General features: G+C 45.8%; 1 protein-coding gene across 1 annotated transcript in view; it reads right to left on the bottom strand.

Moving 5' to 3' along the window:
- Positions 1-19635, bottom strand: part of LOC144782918 (uncharacterized) — a 200002-nt gene extending 180367 nt beyond the window's left edge. The window contains exons 1-2 of the mRNA XM_078662161.1: positions 19251-19635; positions 15671-15902 (exon numbers count right to left, since the gene is read on the bottom strand). Of these exons, the coding sequence (XP_078518287.1) occupies positions 15671-15902; positions 19251-19635 (617 nt within the window). The remainder of the gene's footprint in view (positions 1-15670; positions 15903-19250) is intronic.
- Between the last annotated feature and the right edge of the window lie 214 nt (positions 19636-19849).

The following is a 19849-nucleotide window of genomic DNA, read 5'->3' as shown; positions in this document are numbered from 1 at the left end:
TCGCACTCGCGAAATAGAGCTTTTGCAATTCTGCACAAGAAAATCACCAGCAAACAGGATAAACCTTCAGAAAATTATGATTTTTATCAGAATCACTCCTCAGGTTGACATTTGCATGACCTTTTTTTTTGCAAGGAGTCCATTTTTGGGGGGGGGGAGGAAGGAAGTGCCCCACAGTCTCCAACTTCCTGTTCCTGTCCAGCAGGCTCCTCCCAGTGCTTTGTCCATCTCCTGGTCACTTTCATTTGGATCTGGAGCTGGAAGGATTACTTTTTGTGGGTGCTGCTGGATATTTGGATTTGAGGCCTTTTTGACTGTCTTTGGATCACTTTTGGATTAGAAATCAACTTTCACAAGTAAGTTTGTTTGGGGCATTACAGTTGCTGCAAGTACAATTTTGGAACTTTTTCAGAACATTAAATAAATTATATTGTGGGTAGCCACAGTATCCAGTAGGACCAGGGTTGGTTAGGGGTGCATGATACAACTGTTTTGTTGAATTTAAACACCATTGAGGCCATGGATGGGCTGGGATTGTGCTGATTTTTGTCGTTTTTTTGGGCCTGCTGGTGTGGCCCTTTGCCCAGGGGTGGTGAGTGTTGCATGGGCCTAGTCTTTCTGTGGGGTGTCTTCTTGAATTTAAACATAATTGAGGCCATGGATGGGCTGGGATTGTGCTTATTTTATTGTTTTTTGTCGTTTTTTTGGGGCTGCTGGTGGGGCCCTTTGCCCAGGGGTAGTGGTGCATGGACTGAGTGTGCCTGTAGTGTGGTCTCACTCTCTTTAATGTAAACATCATGGATGGCATTGGATTGTGGTGATTTCTGGCTGTTTTTTCAGTTTTTTGGGGGTGTACTGTTGATGTGGACTGGCCATGTGGGTGGTGGTGGTGGCCATCTTGAGTGCTGGCTGGTACAGGCAGCAACATGTGCTTGGGGTGTAAGGGGCCATTTTGAGGAGAGGCAGTGTCTGAGGCCTGCACTTATTTTGCCTACTTTTCATCCATTATGCCCAGGGGTAGTGAGTGTTGCATGGGCCTAGTGTTTCTGAGGGGTGTCTTCTTGAATTTAAACACCATTGAGGCCATGGATGGGCTGGGATTGTGCTGATTTTATTGTTTTTTTGTCGTTTTTTTGGGCCTGCTGGTGGGGCCCTTTGCCCAGGGGTGGTGAGTGTTGCATGGGCCTAGTCTTTCTGTGGGGTGTCTTCTTGAATTTAAACATAATTGAGGCCATGGATGGGCTGGGATTGTGCTTATTTTATTGTTTTTTGTCGTTTTTGGGGGCTGCTGGTGTGGCCTTTTGCCCAGGGGTGGTGGTGCATGGACTGAGTGTGCCTGTGGTGTGGTCTCACTCTCTTTAATGTAAACATCATGGATGGCATTGGATTGTGGTGATTTCTGGCTGTTTTTCTGTTTTTTGGGGGTGTACTGTTGATGTGGACTGGCCATGTGGGTGGTGGTGGTGGCCATCTTGAGTGCTGGCTGGTACAGGCAACATGTGCTTGGGGTGTAAGGGGCCATTTTGAAGAGAGGCAGTGTCTGAGGCATGCACTTATTTTGCCTACTTTTCATCCATTATGCCCAGGGGTAGTGAGTGTTGCATACTTGCATGTCCCTAGTCTTTCTGTGGGGTGTCTTCAATGTAAACATCATGGATGGCATGGGATTGTGCTCATTTTTCTGTGTTTTGTCGATTTTTTGGGGTGTATAACTGAACTGATGTTCCTCTGTCTTCCATTGCTTTTAGGTGCACAAGAAGACTCAAGAGAACCACCAGTGCCAGGAAGAAGTCCTGCAGCGGTGTGTGTGTGCAGCATAACGTCACGCGACGTCACGTCTGGACACAGAACCCTCTGCAACTCGTGCAACTGCTGCCTGCTGACCTGCTCTGAAGAAGATGGCCCCAAAAAAAGTAACCCGTAGCTCCTCTAGCAAGAAAGGTGCCAGTAAGGAGCAGAAGAAGCAAGTTACCAAGGACACTGGTGTGCCGCCCGCCCCTTTTTAGGGGAGTAAAAAAAAAAGTATGCCTGCAGCAGCAGCGGGATCTGCTGGGGACCAAGCTGGCAGCAGCACCCCCGCTCCATTGGGCTCAGTGCCACCACCACCACCAGGCCAACTTAAGTCCAAGGCCTTGAGTGCTGCAGAGGCAGCCAGTATAGTTCTTCAATCACCATCGACCAGTGATGTTGGCTCATCGCAAGAAAGCAGCAGCAATGTCCCTCAATCAACACAGGTTGTTGTAGCTCATCTGACGAGTGTTGAACAACCACAGCCGCAACAACAATCACATGTGCAAGTACAAGCCCAAGTACATGTGGAAGGAAAGGCAGCGCAAGGAGATGCGCAAGCAGAGGTGCATGGAGGGTCACAAGTGCCCACAATAGTTGTTCCTCCCGAAGTAGGGGCACATCAGGAAATCGACAATCAAGGCGAGGTATCATTTGAGGAAGCCACTCCTCCTGATGATCCTTCATTGTCTTCCACACCCCTAGCAAGGAAGAGATCAAGGGTGGTGTCTACATCTTCTTCAAGCACACCTCCTTCTGATGATACGGATCAAACTTGGGAACCAGCACCACAGCCGTCTGAGAGTGAGGCACACCATGATCCGACAAAGGTAGTTAAGCGTAAAAGGAAGCTCGTCCAAAGTCTCAGAGTTATGGAGTGTGATGAGGCTCAACAAGAAGTGGCGGATACTGCTGCTGATGAAGACTCTGCCAACGACGACCCAGTCATCATAAAGGTCACTGCAGCCCCAGCGGGCATGCAGCAAACAGACATTTTGACCCTAGCCCGAAGAGCTGCTGAGCGTGATGATGATGATGATGTTGTCGATGAGGAGGCAGTGGAAACACCACAATCATTGGAGTTAAGTAGTACACCAACTCGTCCCGCTTCCATATTTCTTTCTGGCAAGAAGAGACCTCCATCCACCTCGACCTTAATTAGTGGCGGTGAAAGTGCACAACGTACAAAAGTTGGGCAATCCAGATCCTCCACTTCATCTGGCATTAGCTTCATGACCACCACCACCAGTATCGCCGCCTCCTCCAGGTCCCACAGACACTTGAAGTCCCCAGTTTGGGACTTCTTTACTGTTTGTCAAAAAAATCCAAAGTTTGCCATTTGTACCCTTTGTAAGGTTGCAGTTAGTCGTGGTAAGCCAGGTACCAACTATGGTACCGGAGGCCAGAGAGGTCATCTTAGGAGACAGCACACTGTCAAATGGTTTGCGCACCTAGATGCGATCAAGAAAGGCCGAATTCAAGGAAACGTTGATGTTTCATCTGATGATGACGAGGAGGAAGAAGTGTGTCAAACACTTCCCTTACACCCAGTACCCCTGTCAGCAGCACACCCAATGTGAGGCACACTAAGAGTGTTGGAGCGAGTGAGACACCAACGCACAAAAGTTCACCAGCGAGCAAAATTGGGTCATCGAAGTCATTATCAGCCCGTAAATGCTTGGTCCAGGGCAACATTAGAACAATTCTTACTTCAGACGTGCCATATGAACGCAACCACCCACTGACGCGTCTGTATAACACTAAGCTGGCTAAAATGCTAGCTGTGGACCTTCTCCCTTTTTCTTTTGTAGAAGCGATAGGTTTTCTAGAATTAGTGGCAACGCTCTGCCCTAAATGGAAGGTTCCTAGCCGGTTCTATTTTGCCAGAGTTGCGGTTCCAGCACTACATTAAGATGTGCTGGAGGCGATTGGGGCAGCTTTGCAGAAGAGTGCTGTTCACACAATACATCTGACAACAGACATGTGGACCAGTGGCGCAGGCGCTGATTACATGTGCATCACTGCACACTGGGTCTCTTTTTCAGGTGTTAAAGCAAAGCTAAACGCAGGTGTTGACCCGGACAAAGTTTTCAAAGCTGCTCGGAAACATGCAACACTAGCCATGTTTGGCTTGGAGAAAAGTCACACAGCAGAAAACATTTTGGAAGAGTTTGACAAAAAGGTCTTGAAAATGCTATCCCCAAAAAACGCAAGATTGGTTATGTTTCCACGGATAATGGCGCCAATGTAGTTAAGGCCATGTCGCAGGGTGGCTATTTCAGAGTGCCATGTTTGGCGCACTGTATCAACCTGGTAGTTCAAAAATTCTTGAGTGATAGAGACAGTGCAGCGTTCGCGGTAATGGCCACCTGCCGCAAAATGTGCAACCATTTCAGCCATTCTTTTAAGGCCCGGAAGCATCTGAGGAGGCTGCTACTTCAAAGTCGAATACCAGTGAAAGCACTCATCCAGGAGGTGGCAACACGTTGGAACTCAACCTTCTACATGCTTGAGCGTCTGTATGAGCAGTATACGGTACTCGATCACTATTTCTTCACAGAGGGTACATCTCAGAAGGAGGACCTGCGGATGAGTGCGGCGCAATGGGACATAGTTAAAAGCCTGACAGACATGCTTCGTCCTTTTGAGTTCTTCACGCGTGCAGTCAGCCAGGAGGACTGTAATTTGGGAAAAGCTATCCCATTGTTGTGCATGCTGGAGCACCAACTGATGGCGGTGTCTTCTGAGTTTGAAAAAGATGTACAAAAAAAAGACCATTTTATTTTGTCTGAGAAATTATTAGAGCGCCTACGTGGTGATGAACGTCTTCAAAAGATCAAGTCAGAACAGCATTACATTTGTGCTACTATTCTGGATCCACGCTACAAAAAGGCGCTGGCAGGCGAAGCATTCTTTCCTTTTGCTGATGAAGATGTTCAAAATTACAAACATTGGCTAGCCTGGTCAGCCAAGAGGTTTGAAAAAGAACGGCAGGTTATTGAAGGAGAAGGCAGTACATCAGCATCAGCATCAGCAGGCCATCCCCAGTCACAAGAATCCACTTCTGCACCTGTGGCTGGGGCACAAGTGACCTCTCAGCCGTTAAAGACACCGGCAAGTGGATCATCTGCACCACACACAACACTAACAGTGGCTGCTGTGGAGGATTGGCTAAGTTTGCTTGGGTATGGTTCTCGAAAAAATGTCACAGGCACAGCAAAAAGTAAGCAAAGTGGAGGAACCGTTGATGACCTTGAGTCGATGGTGCAGGACTATCTGAATGACTCAACAGAGGTCTTTCTTAATGATGAGCCATTGCAGTATTGGCATGTGAAAAAACAATTGTGGCCACAGCTCTCCAACCTGGCTATAAACTATTTGTCTTGCCCACTCGCAAGTGTGTCTTCAGAACGTGTTTTTAGTGCTGCTGGTGGCATTGTAACTCCCAAACGGAGCCGCCTCTCGACCAAAAATGTGGAGCGGCTGACAATGATCAAGATGAATCAGCACCTCATACCACCAGATTACAAAGTACGAGAAAGCGCGCCGCATGAAGACGAGGAGGACGGCAACGTAGATGAGGGGATTTGTTCTCTGTTCGGTGGCACTGACCTCATCCTGCCTGAATTCGCAGAGTAGGATGACGAAATCTTCTTCTTATTCCCTGACACCGAGGCCTGAAAATTAGACAATGAATCAATAACTTTCTTTTTCGTCCTTATTCACTTTTATTCCTGTTTGTCTCTCTTTCTTTGTTTTGCACAGTTAATTTAATTCAAACTTTAATCACCTAATCCCAAAAACAAGACCATCAGCAGAACTGTCTTCACTTGTTTGCTTATTGATTTGAAGGTGCCGCAGTCTACATTCCTCAGGTTCACAAGTTCTGAAGAACATGCTCCTCTATCCTCCTCCTCCAGACTGCGATTTCCCTCAAAGCAGAGTGCTGGATTACGCCCAATGAAGAAAGACTCAGCACTTGTGGGGGTGTTGTACTTCTTTGCGGGTGAATTGACGGATTTGGGCCCATTGCTGTGAAGCTCTAATAATGGACAAAAGTGTTTTGGACCAAATATGAGGGGGAAATTTCTTGCCGTTTTTGCTGACTTGCTTGCCTTTGGGGTGCTCTTTGGCGGGGTTCCGGGTGTTTGTGGGTGATTTTTGGTGTCTGGGAGCACTGCTGCGACAGTCTAATCTTGATTGCATTTGCTTTTCAGGAAATCCGTGGTGGAAAACAGGAGTTATGATGATTGATGATGATGACCTAGCTGCACAGCGCCGCGTTTGGACCGAAGGCCGAGAGATATTGTAAGTATGAGATTTAGCTTTTTCGCTGTTTGGGGGTGTTGTCGGGTGGTTTTTTCCGGGTGGGTTGGCGGGTCTTGCCTGGGGCATTCCTGGGAAGGTCTAATACCGGATAGAAGTGTTTTGGACAAAATCCTTAAGGAACAGCCTTTTTTTTGCTATTTCTTCTGTCATCTTGCTCAATGTAGCGTTTTGGGGGGCTTCCTGCTGTTCGTGGGTGGGTTGCGGCCGGGGTCTCTGTCGAAGCACTGCTGCGACAATCTAATCTTGATTGCATTTGCTTTTCAGGAAATCCGTGCTGGAAAACAGGAGTTATGATGATTGATGATGAATGATGACCTAGCTGCACAGCGCCGCGTTTGGACCGAAGGCCGAGAGATATTGTAAGTATGAGATTTAGCTTTTTCGCTGTTTGGGGGTGTTGTCGGGTGGTTTTTTCCGGGTGGGTTGGCGGGTCTTGCCTGGGGCATTCCTGGGAAGGTCTAATACCGGCTAGAAGTGTTTTGGACAACATCCATAAGGAAACACCAGTTTTGGCACTTTTTGTAAGTTAGGGTTCGTTAGGGTTAGCCCTAGCAGCAGGATTGCATGTGTTTCGGGGGGTTCTATTGCAACGCAGTTCTGGTGTTTTAGAGCACTGTTGGAGCGATGCTGGCTATGGATACTTTTGCTTGCTTGCAAGTGGTTTGAATACAATCCACGGTCTGTATTTGGGCCTACTGTTACTTTCAAAGTACGTTTTGTCACCATTTTTCTGCTAGGCATCGTTTTTGGAGATCTGATTGGGGTTCTTCTACATTTTTGCGACTGGCTTTAGTAAGGGTCTTGGTGGGAGCATTGCTGGGAAGGTCAAATTTTGTTCTAAAACACAGTTTACAGTACACCTACCTTGAGGGGAAAGATCCGCTATAATATTTTGGCCATACTTATTTATCCTTAAAAAGGTGACTCAGACAGAGCACGCAATTTCAAAAATATTGTACTGTCTATTAGGGAAATCAAAGTGTCACTTTTTGAACCACACAGCGTACATACCTTTTATTTATTTATCAGTGGTATTGTAATAGCACTTCCTGTTTTCCGTTCAATAATTACAGGCCGGGTTGCAGTCAACATCCGCCAGGCAGGCAGTGGACAGGGTGTCTTCTGTCAGTGGTCACCAACATTGATGGACGAAGCGTCAGCTGGAATGGAGGAGTGCCGCCAATAAGAGGAATTGTTTGCTGCATGCAACTTACTTACCAAATTCAACAGGACAACTCCAACAACATACGCAATACAGATACAGTATCCATTGTTTTATTCTATGAGTGTGACTGCATGTGCTTAGCCTTAGTTTGTACCCAAAAATTCTCTTTATCTTCAATTATTGTTTGTCCATGCTGTGCTTTTCTTTTTTTTTTTTCTCAACAAAACCTACCCAAAAAGAAACCCCCATTCCCATCCATTTTACAAACCCTAACCCTCTTCCCCCGGGCTGTGTTGTTTTGCTTGATGTCTGACTAAAATGACATCAATAATTCCACACACTTGCTGGGGAGGATAAGGTCATAGCAACAGGCTGGTGAAGGAATACGAGGATATCTTCTAGACTTACTCAGCTTCAGTACTATATCTTCTAGTAGTAGGAGCCAATGTCAAATAAATTCAACGCAAGTACTAGTTATACTTGCAAGCAAATACTTTACCATTTGTTAGGCTACATTATGGCACTGTTCTAGTGTACTGTCACCTGCTATATTCTCGATCGTACCGTAACCGTTGTAATGCTACAGTAAGGACAAACCAGGTTTCGTTTTCTTTTTTTCCATAGGCATGCAACTGCCACTGTGTCACACCACTAGTACCACCGCAATGAGGAAATTTCACCCGCCCAGGATTGCCAACGTTAATCCCCATTTCACGTGGAGCCAGCCCTGGGCCTAGCCCTAATTTCTAACACAAATTACAGGTAAGATAAGCGTTTGGTGGGAGGTAGTATAATGGAGTATTATTTAGGAGTAGACGAGAGATTGACGGTTGTACTACTAAAGTCCTACGACTGTTCAGGAAAACAAAGTTACTGTTACACCCCCGTCCCCCACCCACCAGACTGAAAAGCAGTAAAAAACAGGTATGGTCAGATAAAGTTTAAAAATGTATATTTATGTATCCCTAACAAAATAATCTCCCTCAAGACCCACCCTAACCCCAACGATTGTCTTTGAAACGTCCCAAAACGATCCCAACTCCCAAATCCAACCCCCCAAAAGTCTATAAAAAAAGGGCAAGGGACACTCCACTACTGGAGGGTGCTGGTGCATTTTGCGGCATGGGCATCATACTCCTTGCGGAGGGTGGCAAGCTCGGAGCGGAGGCCCTTCACCAAGTTCTTATAGTTCTGGACCTCCTGCTCCAGGTAGGACATTCGGACTCCTAGGCGGCGTTGGCGTGCCTTGCAGCTCCTGTGGGGGGCAGCTGGTGTTTCTGTTGCTTGGCGGTGGCGGTTGGCTTTGTTAGCCCGGCTCGGTCCCGCTGGAGGACTGCGCATGCTGGCGTCCCGTGGGGTCACGGAGGAGGATGCAGCGGTCCCAGTCGAGGATGTTGTTGTTGCACCGGTCGACTGCGTGTCCTCCTCCTCCTCCAGGGCCACCAGCCGCCGATATTCGGCGACAGTGGCATCCAGCCTCCGTTGCCGGGCCATTCTAGCCTGCTCCCTCCGTGATGTTGATTTGGAAGGAGCAACTATATGAAGAAAGAAAGACATAGTCTGTAACCAATGCTCCTTAGCATTAATAACACAAAGTGATTGAGCCGAAAGTTGGGTCACAGTACAAGTAGCAAATTGAAAGCACAGTACATAACTATTGAGGACAGTATCTATGTAACCTCCCACTTCTGCATCCTTGCTCTAACATTAGTGGTAGTTTAATGAACAAATTCTACGACCACTATGGACTTCCATTACAGTCGACTATGACAGTACACCAGTCTTATTCTTCTTCTTCTCTCTTGTTTAGGAAAATTGGTACGTTATCTTATGCAAGCCGGCAGAATGACATTGACAGCACAGTGAACTTGCACCCGAGAAAAACAGTTGCACACCATGATGAGTGAGACAGACTTGCGTTACTGTACCGGTCCAGTACATGCAGGTGGTGAAGCTATTACTTTTCTATTACGGGTGGCACTGAGAATACTCTGTTACAAGGGCTACTGCTTAATTAATTTACCTTTCACCCTACAGTGCAAATGAGTACTAGAAAAGGAAAATGAAGAAGCTAACTAATTTGATTATCTATCACTTCACATGGGACGTATTTGATGACATATGGGATGACTTTAGGTGCTTTGCTTAATATTGAGTGAACAGTGATACACCCACACATGAATGACGTACTACAAGTAAACTAAAGTTATTAAGAGAGGTACGGAGTGTCCACCGTAATAACCAGATATATGCTGTGATTGCAGTCGCAATACAAAGTACTGCTACTATTCATGGTAGTATTGGACACATTTACAATTTCTTTTCCTTGCCTTCCCTGCACTGGAACGGACGTGCGGGTGCGGTGGTACATGCTCTTCAAGGTAACACTTAGTTCATCCAGCGACCATCTACTCTCTCTAGATACACATGTGCTATCTAAGAGTCAGAGAATACCATGCTCCAGGCATCCATTCATTCAAAGTATACGCACACATACAGTTTCTGTTTCACCCACCCAGGCTGCTGTCCTTCCACCCATCCTTGCTTCATCATTGACCCAGCCATGCACCATACCATATTCTTTCCTTCCCAGCCACCTCGGGGGCCAAGCAAACACATATCGTTCTTCTTTGCCAGCCATCATACAATTTCGCGTCCCACTTACTTACACCCTTCTTTCGCTTTTCGTTCATCCCATCCATCACGTTCGTCTAAGAACTTATTGGGATTCTTCTCACCAAAAACTTCACAGCTAAGTCGAAGTACATTTCGAGGAGGCTACTACCTGGTTGATTTGTAATACACCCGTGCAGAAAGCACACTATGCAGTCTTCAATCTCAATAAGTAAGGAATATATAGCTTACCTGTTTCCGCCACCACCTTTTGAACCCCCACAGGACCGTCCGCCGGCTCTTGCACCGCCTCCTCCCCAGAGTCCTCCGAGTCCTCGCCCAACACCGCCACCTCCGCGCTGGCCCCGTCACCAGATGTTACACCTACAAAGTACATTTAAGAATGTTAGAATACACCACTCACTACTATATAATATTTGGTCTAGGAGAAATGTTAAAAAAACAGAATACAATGTAATAATTTGTGACTGTCTACTCTAAAGTAAAAATGTCCCTTTTTCCAGGGAAGGCTGTTGTCTTGCTGCACTTTTATGCACAACTGATGAATGCTTGCTTTTTATTTTTAACACGCACCACTTTTTCTCCTAACAGACAGAAGCTTGACTCCTAAGAACATGACCAGGATCAAGTTCAAACCAGGTGAGAGCTCGGCTCGACCACAAGAAATGTGTCCAATTAATCGTCAGCACTAACCACTTTTCCGTTTTCAGTGAAATAGTTTTATGACAAAGTAGATTTTAATGAATGTGTTTACTTTTAATAAAGCTTTTAAACTTAAATAGACTCTGTGGTTTTTGGTCCTCCAGACTAGAGTGGATGAGCTAAAGGTTTTGGAATTTTTGCAAGCATGAGTAGTGCCTCTGACACTTCTTGACTGTGCTGTGACTCCGTACTCTCTTGTCCTGCGTACGATAATCTAGAGATCATTGGGGATCAATAATCGGTGACTTCGGGAGCTGAATGACTCTGCCACACTATCTAGTCAGTAAGGAGACAGTGCATAGAGCTATTGCTGAATAGAATGGGAGTCCAATGGAATTGCCAAATGTCCAATCTTAGTTAGCTACACAGACAGACTAATAAGAATAATCTAGTAATACCACAGGGAGTCATATTAGAGCCAGGATAAGAATTTATATCCAGTCTACAAGAAGATCAAAGACGATTTAGAAAAAATCGAATGAGGAACGCTAGGAAAAAATAGGTACTCTTTATTACAATTAAAACTTACTGGGGCCAGCAAAGGAGCCCTCGCCTGCCCGATCCTGGCCTGCATCCTGAACAGCACCCTCCTCCTCCTGTGTCCTCTTGCCCTTGGGGGGAGCTGATGTACAACATGAAAGAAAGAAAGACCAGAAAACATGGATGAGATTTGTCAACCAAATCAACCATTTCAAAAGAACAATAACAACATTTTTTGGAGAAATAGCAAATAGATAGACAACTATTCCACGGGATCTATCTCATGTGGTATACTACGTTATTCGTATTGCCTGATTTGCGGACCGTTGACTTAGAAAGTTCCTATGTAACTCAATAAACAGACTACTAAAGAGGTTTGCCTAGGCCTGGCACTGCAGGCAGCAGTCCGCAGCACGCGAAGTGACAGACAAAGTCCATCCTGCTTGCAGATCAGTGAATACTCAAACTATCAATCCACCCACCACCACCACTATTTCTTCTTATAGCCATGTGTCTAAAGGAAGGAGTGGACTTCAGTCTGTTGGGGCTGATTTAGAAGTCCCTTGCGGCTCATTTTCCTCCATTGTTGCGTGACTTTTGTGACGCAGCGGCAGAACAAAAGACTCGCCATGGTGTTGGTGCGGCGTATATATTTAAAAAAAAGAAATTATGGGCGATGCATCACGTTGTAAAGCCCTGCGCCATCAGGGGGCGTTCCGGCGCAAGAGAGGGCGTACCTGCGCAGGGACGAATCCTAAAAGTGGCTGAGGGAAATCTACAAGATGTCAATCAGTCACTTTTAAGACAATGATACATGAGTCAAACCCTGCGCGCTTGAAGCCGACGTACGGCTTGATGCAGCATTGGGGAGATAGGGTACCCCAGAGCATTGCTGGAGCTGCGCCATCGTTGGCACGCAACTCCAGCAATGCGCCGCCTTTACGGCACAGATGCGTAAGGCTTCTGTGACGTTTTGGGCCAATGGGTGGTGGTGGCATGGCACACAATTACTGCCGCATCCCTGCTACTTTGCAGGGATGCGCCGGTAATTGAAAATATGACCCTTAGTGTCTAGCATTACGCAGTTCTTATCTTTACACTACACTCATACATAATTTCTCAGGCCAATGAAATGAACACAATGTACAAAACAAATAAGCATAGTAGCAAGCAAGGCTACTGAGAAGGAGAGCAGTGCACCTGAAATGCATAGAAGATTTTCAAATATAATTTACCTACAATGTAATCGGCAGCATTATTGCTCTTGGTAAAGAACAAAGATTTGCAAATAACAGAGCCGGATAAAACAGAGTAGTGATGAATAGCTACTACTACTCACCAAGCCCGGGGACCTCTACGCCGAGCGCGTCCAGCAAGTCCCGTTCCCGGTCCATGACATCGGTCCAGCGGTGGGTGGCCTGGTTATATGTGCGCCGGACCACAGAGAGCTTATACATGGCCCGGCACACCTTCTCCCACCGCTTCCGGCGCTCCCGGATGCCATAGCCAGTTGCGATCTTGCCGCCTCCCAGGATCGTCTTGGGGAGGCGGCGCTGGACGTGGAGGATGAGTGCCGCCACTTCCTCCGCGCTGAAGATCTCCCGCGGCACCACTTGCTCCACCCTCAAACGCCCGCACGGGAGCCGGGCACGGGGTGCGGGACCCTTCCCCTTCTCAGGGTGCTTCCCGGCTCCCTTTACCATGGTCTGGGCAGAAATAAACTTAAATGATAAAGAAGAAATAGAATAGTGAAGAAGAAAAGAAAAGAGTTTAAAAAAGTAGTTTAAAAGTAACTAAAAGTAGCAGAAAACACAAAAATATACAGCTAGAAAAATAGAGGGATAGATAATAAGTAAAATAGATTAAATAAACTTCAAACAAGCAAAGGATGGCAGAGATTCAGAGAGGATACAGAAAGCATGCCCAGAACCATAGCAATGAATGAGAAACAAGATGGCCGCGCCCGTTCACGACCGCGTGGGTAAGTTCGCGCGAGATTTTCCTCGCGAGCACGCGCGAAATTGTACTAGCGAGCAGCACAGTTTGCGAGATTACACATAGCGGCCGGAAACGGAATTACGTCACGCAAACAAGATGGCCGCGCCCGTGTACGACCGCTAGGGTAACTTGGCAAACGTATAGCTACAAGCGCCTCGCGAACACGCGCAAAAGCACGCGAACATACACGTCGCAAAAAAAAAATAAGTGTATTCGCAAGCATTCGCGGCTCCCGAAATCGATCTCGCACGGATTCGCGCCCCAAAAAACGCGCGAAATTGCAGAAAAAACGATTTTTGCTAAACTGAAAGCAATGAGCAGGTGCAAAAGTTCAAACTTAACATTTGTAACATTCACTGTAGTGCTTCCTGAGGGGCCCCTCCAGAGTTTGCAACTATTCTATGACCCTGCTATGACCCAAACAGCAGGCTCATAAAATAGCTACAAGTAGACCATAAAGGTCCTGTGAAAAAAAAATTCACTGCAACAGAAAGCAAATTACAGATAAGGAAGGAAGCAGGTGCCAGCCAGACTGGAACTTTCTAAATAACTGACACATTAATCAACCCCCAATTAATTCATGGCAGTTGAAGTAGGGGAGGTGTGCTTGCTTTTTTCACCCCCCATAAACTACAGTGATAAACAAACCTAATGGGTGGCAGTGAGGATGTACCAGAGGGTGGCATGGGTGTCCCAGAGGGTGGCAGTGGTGAAACAGAGGGTGCTGTGAACCTGTGATGATAAACCAGACGTAGAAACAACATAGTCGCGGCCGTTGCGTGCCGAAAAGTAAGTTCGCAATTGCGAAATTGTCCCAAAATCGGCGCGAACGCTCGCCTACACAAAAAACGGGAAAATCCGCAAATCCGCGAGAGTACGCGTATCTTCGCGGATTGCGAATCCGTAAATCCGCAATTTTGCGTACGCGAGATCCGCTAGATCCGCCCATGCTTAATTCTATCACTACCACAGGGCAAAAGTCCCCCTCATCTCTCCTAACATAATATATTGCTAAACACAGCGCCCCCCTGAGGTCAACGCCCCTCTACAGGTCAGCGCACAGTGCGGCTGCACCAGTCGCATTGCCCTAAAGCCGGCCCTGTTAGAGATAGTTGCTGCTGTTGTCAAACTGTTCAGCAGTATCTACTGTGTCTTAATATTGCCTGCTTTATGTCTGTCAGGAAAATCTCATTGTGTTTGGTTGCACTTTGGAGCTTGCCTTTTCCTCAGCTGCATTGCAATAGGTTTTGTGAGAAGCCTTTCCACGCTGCACTGCACTCCCCTCCAAGTTCCCCCGCCTGCTAACACTGCATGCCTGACTCTTACCCTGCCGAGCACCGGACAACACAGCACCTCAGCTAAAGTGTCAATACAAAATCCCTGTTACACAGCACTCCGCACGCTGACACTGCTTTTCTTACTCTAATGCTACACTCTTCCCTCTCACCACACCGCTCAGGTCCAGTCTTCTTTTACACACTGCACACCTCCATCACATGCTGCTCTCTTGCCTCTCATGCTGCACTCTTCCTCTCATGCTGCACTCTTCCTCTCATGCTGCACACCTTCCTCACACACTGCACTCCTGCCTCTAATGCTTCACACTTCACTATCACACTGCATTCCTGTCTGTAATGCTGCATACTTCACTATCACACTGCACGCCTCCCTCACACACTGGACCCCTGCCTCTAGTACTGCACTCTTTACTCTCACACTGCATGCCTCTCTCATACACTCCACTCCCAACTCCAGTGCTGCGCACTCCATTCTTACACTGCACAACTGCTCGCCAAGCTAAATCTTACAACAACAAAACATAATATTAATCATATAGGCGAAACCTAATGCATTTACCAATGCTTGTTATTTTTATAACTTACTCCTTTCAAGGGGAACTTTAATCATACCATATGATTTAGACTGTCCTTGAAGGAGACCATAGAAAAATGAAAGGAAGTAAATTGTAGAAGTGACGTAAGATGGTATCCTAATGCGAGATCATTTGAATTTTAGTTTCTGAAGTGTGCCCATCGCCTTTGGCTTTTTAGACACTTTGGCAGAAATTGTGTCGAGTTTACACACCATTTTACCACTATACTCTTGAGATGTTCTCGAAGAGACAAATTATGGTACCTTTGGGAATGGTCAGGCTAGCATGAAACTCCATTAAAGTACTGGAAAATTTACTGTGTGTTCTATCCGCATATATGGCTTTTTTTTTATTGTTTGATGATTGTGCTGCAAAATACACCACTTGGCCCACTTGTTTCAAAATGTTCACCAGGGAGAACCCCAAAACCACCCAGCAGGAAGTCAGACTCCTTCACTGTGCTTGTTCGCTCAATAAACTACGGGTGGATATTTACGCCTCATCACTTTCGAAGGTAATCAGCTACCTCTAAATCCCAAAGTTTATGTATGAGGCTTGTACATCTGCAGAATGTCATGTCTTTCCTCTGCCCAATGCTAAATATGAGTGCACAGCGTCAACATAAGGATGCCTTTGGTACAACAGTCTGTGTGTCACTGTACAACCCAGAGATCTAAGAGTGTATTGAAGCCTCAACTTACCGGGTCGAGGTGCTGGCTGCAGACTCCACACTGCATGTTGTTGTGCCATTACTGCTGGGTCTGGGGTTTTCTGTTCTATGCAAATGACCTTCCTTTAAGGTGGGCTTCTTATCCTCTGCTCCCTGCAACCGTGTAACATCTGAGCCATTCAGACTAGATCGCTGAAAGATGCCTGAATGGTGTTGGCCATGCTGGACTGATGACGGGACAGAGGGCGCTGCTTGCAGTCGAACTGAGAATGTTGAAACCAAAGCAGAGATCAAATTTTCAAATGGTTTGTCAACAAGATCTTGATAATACTAACCACTCTAACAGAATGTTAAAAAAGCAAGACAATATCACACCTAAAGGAGAGATTTGTGATGGCCCAAGGACTGGTGATGGTCAATGGAGGGGACTGACGGACGATCAGTGAGCAATGGACAAATGCGCGTGATCGTCAAAAAAAACAGGACTGTATCAGTCAGAGGAAAAAACTGTTATGCTAAATTGTGGATGAAGTGTTGGTTAATGGTGGAATCACTAAGGGAAGAAGAACTTGTGATGGTTATTGAGGGAACGATTGATGACAGGAGGAAAAGGACCGATTGATGACAGGAGGAAAAGGACCAATCAAAGGAGGTAAGACATCTGAGGGTTAATGAGAAATATTTGATGGTCATTAATGAATAAACTGACGCTTGTTAGAGCTGGAATGACTGTTGGTGGTAAGTGGAAGAAGCAGCTGTAATTACCCAAAAATGTAGGATCCTGGGGCCGTATTGTGGAAGTGCCCCAGGGGTTCAACAGGAGTTTGTGCCGGCTTTTGTGCACCCTTGGGGCTCTTTGGTATTACAGAAGGGGCCTCAGATGCTTGTGCAACCCCTTCTGTAATACTGATAGCACTGGTGCACATAAAGCGTTAGTGCTATACTCAGAGGGCATTCCCTCCTTTGCATGGGGGTGTTGCCCTATGGGAATGAGGGAATCACTTTGCCTCTGCACCCACGCCATATTATAGTGGCGGGCACCGTGGAAAAGAAGGTGTCAGGTGGTGCACTGATAGTGTGCAACCTTTTCAGTGCGCCCCTGATTGCAGCCCTCTGGACAGCGGCAGGGAGGTCCCATGGACCCCCCCAGACATCCCTTTGCAGGCGGGTGCAGAGCAGGCTGGTGCAGTAACTCACTGCACCAGCCTGCAAGGGGAGCTCTAATCCCTTTTAATAGTGAAGGTGGGCTTCCACCTGCACAGTAAAAACCAGAGCAGCTTCAAACAAGCTGCTCTGTTTTTCACCTGAATGCACTGCCCTGGGGGCAGTGCGAGTTCGCAGCTGCCCTGGGAGCAGCGCATTCCATGTAATAGGGTGCACTTTCCCTGTTTGCGCATGGCGCACCAATTTTAAGGTGTGCAGGGCACAAACAGGGAAAGTGCACCCTTTATATAATTGGGTCCATGTTGTCAATGGAGCAAACAACAGTGACTGTTAATTGAGGTATGACCATAGGTTACCATTAGTAGAAGAACTACTGAAATCCATTTTAGAAAACATGGTTCTGGTTCTGGTTCTGGTAGAGGAACTGGCATAACATACCCATGGACCTTAGTGACATCATAGTGAGTCATATCAACTGACTTTTGACCCTGAATCACAAGAAATGATACCACAAGACCTTGATGCCGATGACATCACAATAATTGACACCACTGAAGCCTAAGGTTTTTCCCAAAGACAAAATGTATTTTGTAATAAAATGGAGATGCACAAATGTGAGATTTAAAAACAATATTTGCAAGGCTCGTCAGTACTAATTCAAGTGGACTACATATTGCATTTGAAATATGTTAATAGTTTGATTTACTACTTATCATTGTTAATACATTTTGATTTATGATCACTATCATACTTGTGATGTACGGAAGTGACAGTCTATTCAAACACATATTTTGTTCATGTAATCACCATGATGGTACAAAACAACATGTTTAAAAATGTGTATGTTTATAATTTGTTTATTTTAAATTTTTGTTCCTAGAACTGCACATTCCACTTCTGAATGTACTTACTTTTAAACGTAAGTGGAAGCTGCAGAAAGTAAACCGTGTGTGACAGAGCACTGTTTAATTTCTGTTCTTCACAAGGCTTTTACTACCTCTTAAACCAAGGGTCACAAGGGAGAAACCAGGTGTTGCGCCTGTGGCCCCTGGTGAGCCAGAAATGGCCACTAATATTGGAACAGTTGTTGATGGTCAATGGAGTGTATACTGATCATGGCCAATCGAATAGCTTGCCAATATTGAAGAAAAAATGACTATTAAAGGAAATTAACTGAAGGGTTGGTGTTGTTTAATGTAATAACGACTGGTGAAGGTGTGTTGTGGTCAACATAAGGACCAGTGATGGTGTTAGAGGAATCATTCATGATAGTCATCATCAGAGTATGGAATGTGATAGTAAATGGAAGAGGGACTTCAGATAATTAAGATAAGGCTGCTGATGATGAATGGTAGGAGGAGTGAATATGGTCAATGGAGGCAGGGGCTGGTTATGACCAATGCAAGCAAGAATGAATGTGGTCAATTAAGGAAAGGCTGGTGATGGTTGAGGGGAGAAAGACCTGGGGGGATCACTGGCAGAAGGGCTGGTTATAGTCACTAGGGTAAGCATACATGATGGCCAATCGAGTAAGTATTGGCTTTCACTGACAGAAGATTTGACAGCCAAGGATAAATGAAGGAAAGAGTGGTGAATGCAAATGGCAGAAGAACTGTAATCATACGGGGACAGACCGACTGTGAACACTTGAGAAGTAAATGAAGATTGGAGTGGTGATGGTGAAAGGAATGCAGAATGGTAATGGTTATTGTTTCTAGGTTTCACGGGGAAGGTTTGGAGACTAGCTATGAAGGATGAAAGGGTAATTATGTCTTAAGGTGTACAATTAGGAGTAGTCTATAGTGGAAGGACATGTTATGTTTAGCGAACATCACCAGTAGATGTTCAATAGCACATCACTCATCAAAAATGGGACTCAGACAGACAGAGTCTGCAGAACCCAATTAAGCCCCAGAATTCTTGCTTCAATGCTCCATTGACCTGTTTAGTTTTACCAATTCAGGCCCTCGCTTACATTCGTATCTCATATTCCCACATTAAAAACAATTTTCTACCACCAGCTCCTCAGCATTTGTTTAAACATTCACCTTTTTTAGTTCAAGAAAAGCTTTATTAATCATAAATTGAAACATTCACCTTTTAACTCACACACTGTTGCACATTGTTACTACATGATGCTACCACAAATCTGATGTGTGCCTCCTACATACAATCTCCCTTCTCATCTGATAATGATCCAATTCTCCTCCATTTGTCTGAGTGCAAAGGTACTGAAGTTTTCCGTTTCTGAAAAGCATATCAAACCCATCACAGTCACACACTTCTTTGATTAAAAAACATTTTTAGTGATAAGTGTCTTTGTTAGACTTCCACTAACTTTTTGGAGATTAAGCCTGTCTGGAGATCTTGTTATTTCTACAGGTATTTCACTTCTAACAGGAGCCCACTACCTGGATCGATCTAATCCCAACATTATTCAGTCTTACCTGGCTTTGTATCCAGCACTTGATCTTCATCGCTGGTTGTGACAGATCTGATGCAGTGTCTGTGCATTCCCTGGCTTTGCTTCACCTGCTGTTTAGCCTTTTCAGTGTAATGTTGCAATGTCAGACTCTTGCATTGACCTGAATTGTCAATGTAGCAGCTTCCGCTCGATCTTGTTTTGTTTGGCACTTTAGCATTGGTCTTGTACGTGTCTTTCTCTCCTGGCCAGGCACAGCGAGGGCAAATGTCCCATTGGAGGGCTGATCGTCCTGCATTCTGCTTCCTTCCTAAGGTACGGTGTCCATCAGCCCTCAGTATATCAGTTCTGTCAGGGCCTATAGGAGGGTTACTATCCTCTGTGCCAAAGGAGTGGGGCCTCATTGCCATCCAGGGATTCCGGAGTGACCTGAGATATTTTTGGGCAGTAAAGTCCCCAGAGTCGTAGCATCGACTGGCATGATCCAGGCGCTGGAGCCTTCCATAATGGCATTGGCATGAACATCTCCCTTGGACTTCTTCAACATCAGAGTGGATTTCTTGCATAATATTGATAGAAAAGAAGTTGCGTGAAGCAAGTTCGGTATATGACACTAAAATAGTC

The sequence above is a fragment of the Lissotriton helveticus genome, chromosome 9 (genome assembly GCF_964261635.1).
Source record: "Lissotriton helveticus chromosome 9, aLisHel1.1, whole genome shotgun sequence".
In the NCBI taxonomy this organism is placed as follows: Eukaryota; Metazoa; Chordata; class Amphibia; order Caudata; family Salamandridae; genus Lissotriton; species Lissotriton helveticus.
The sequence above is the reverse complement of the archived record's forward strand: the minus strand, read 5'-3'. Positions and strand labels throughout refer to the sequence as shown.